General features: G+C 53.2%; 1 protein-coding gene across 1 annotated transcript in view; it reads left to right on the forward strand.

Moving 5' to 3' along the window:
- Nucleotides 1-5: 5 nt before the first annotated feature.
- The window catches only part of EMH_0086440 (Rhoptry kinase family protein ROP17, putative), a gene marked incomplete at both ends in the record, with an annotated part of 1,180 nt that continues 529 nt past the window's right edge, over nucleotides 6-656 (forward strand). Inside the window, one exon of the mRNA XM_013501030.1 lies at nucleotides 6-641. Within this exon, the coding sequence (XP_013356484.1) occupies nucleotides 6-641 (636 nt within the window). The remainder of the gene's footprint in view (nucleotides 642-656) is intronic.

Raw genomic sequence — 656 nt, forward strand, 5'->3', positions numbered from 1 at the left:
CAGTCATGGAGCTGCCCACTCGAGGGACACTTCTGAATGCAATTGTGTTATATCCGTTGCTTCGGGCAGACCTGTCGTACTTGACAGGTATTCTGTTGCACACGCGAGCTGAAGATCGCGACGTACTTCTGAGCCTCACGCAGCAGGTTGTGCGGGCAGTGAGCGATTTGCACAGACTCGCTTTAGTTCACCTAGACATCAAGCTACAAAATTTCCTCGTCACCGAAAAGGGAAGTGTTCTAACGGGGGACTTGGATGGTGCGAAGCTCTTTGGATCGCCTGTAATGCCCGTCATGTTTACTGCTGCTTTCGCTGCGCCCGAGCTGGCAAAAATCGTGCTGAACAACGACTACACGGCTGCGGCAGAACCCACAATGGACTCGTGGTCACTAGGCATAGCGATCTACGGAATATGGTGTGGAGGGTACCCATTTACTCAAGAATTTCGCAAGCTTGCCGCTGCTGAGCAAATGGAAATACTATACAGGAGGCCCACCCAAACCCTCGTCTACGACCTCGAGTGTACAGAGAACATGCCCCGGGAAGTTTTCGATCTCATGAGCAAATTCCTCAAGCCCAACCCTAGCGAACGGCTCACACCCATTCAAGCCCTCACCTCGCATCCCGCGTTGAGGCTACAGGTTCCGGGGGGAGAA

The sequence above is a fragment of the Eimeria mitis genome, genomic scaffold, assembly GCF_000499745.2.
Source record: "Eimeria mitis Houghton genomic scaffold, Emh_scaff6188, whole genome shotgun sequence".
In the NCBI taxonomy this organism is placed as follows: Eukaryota; Apicomplexa; class Conoidasida; order Eucoccidiorida; family Eimeriidae; genus Eimeria; species Eimeria mitis.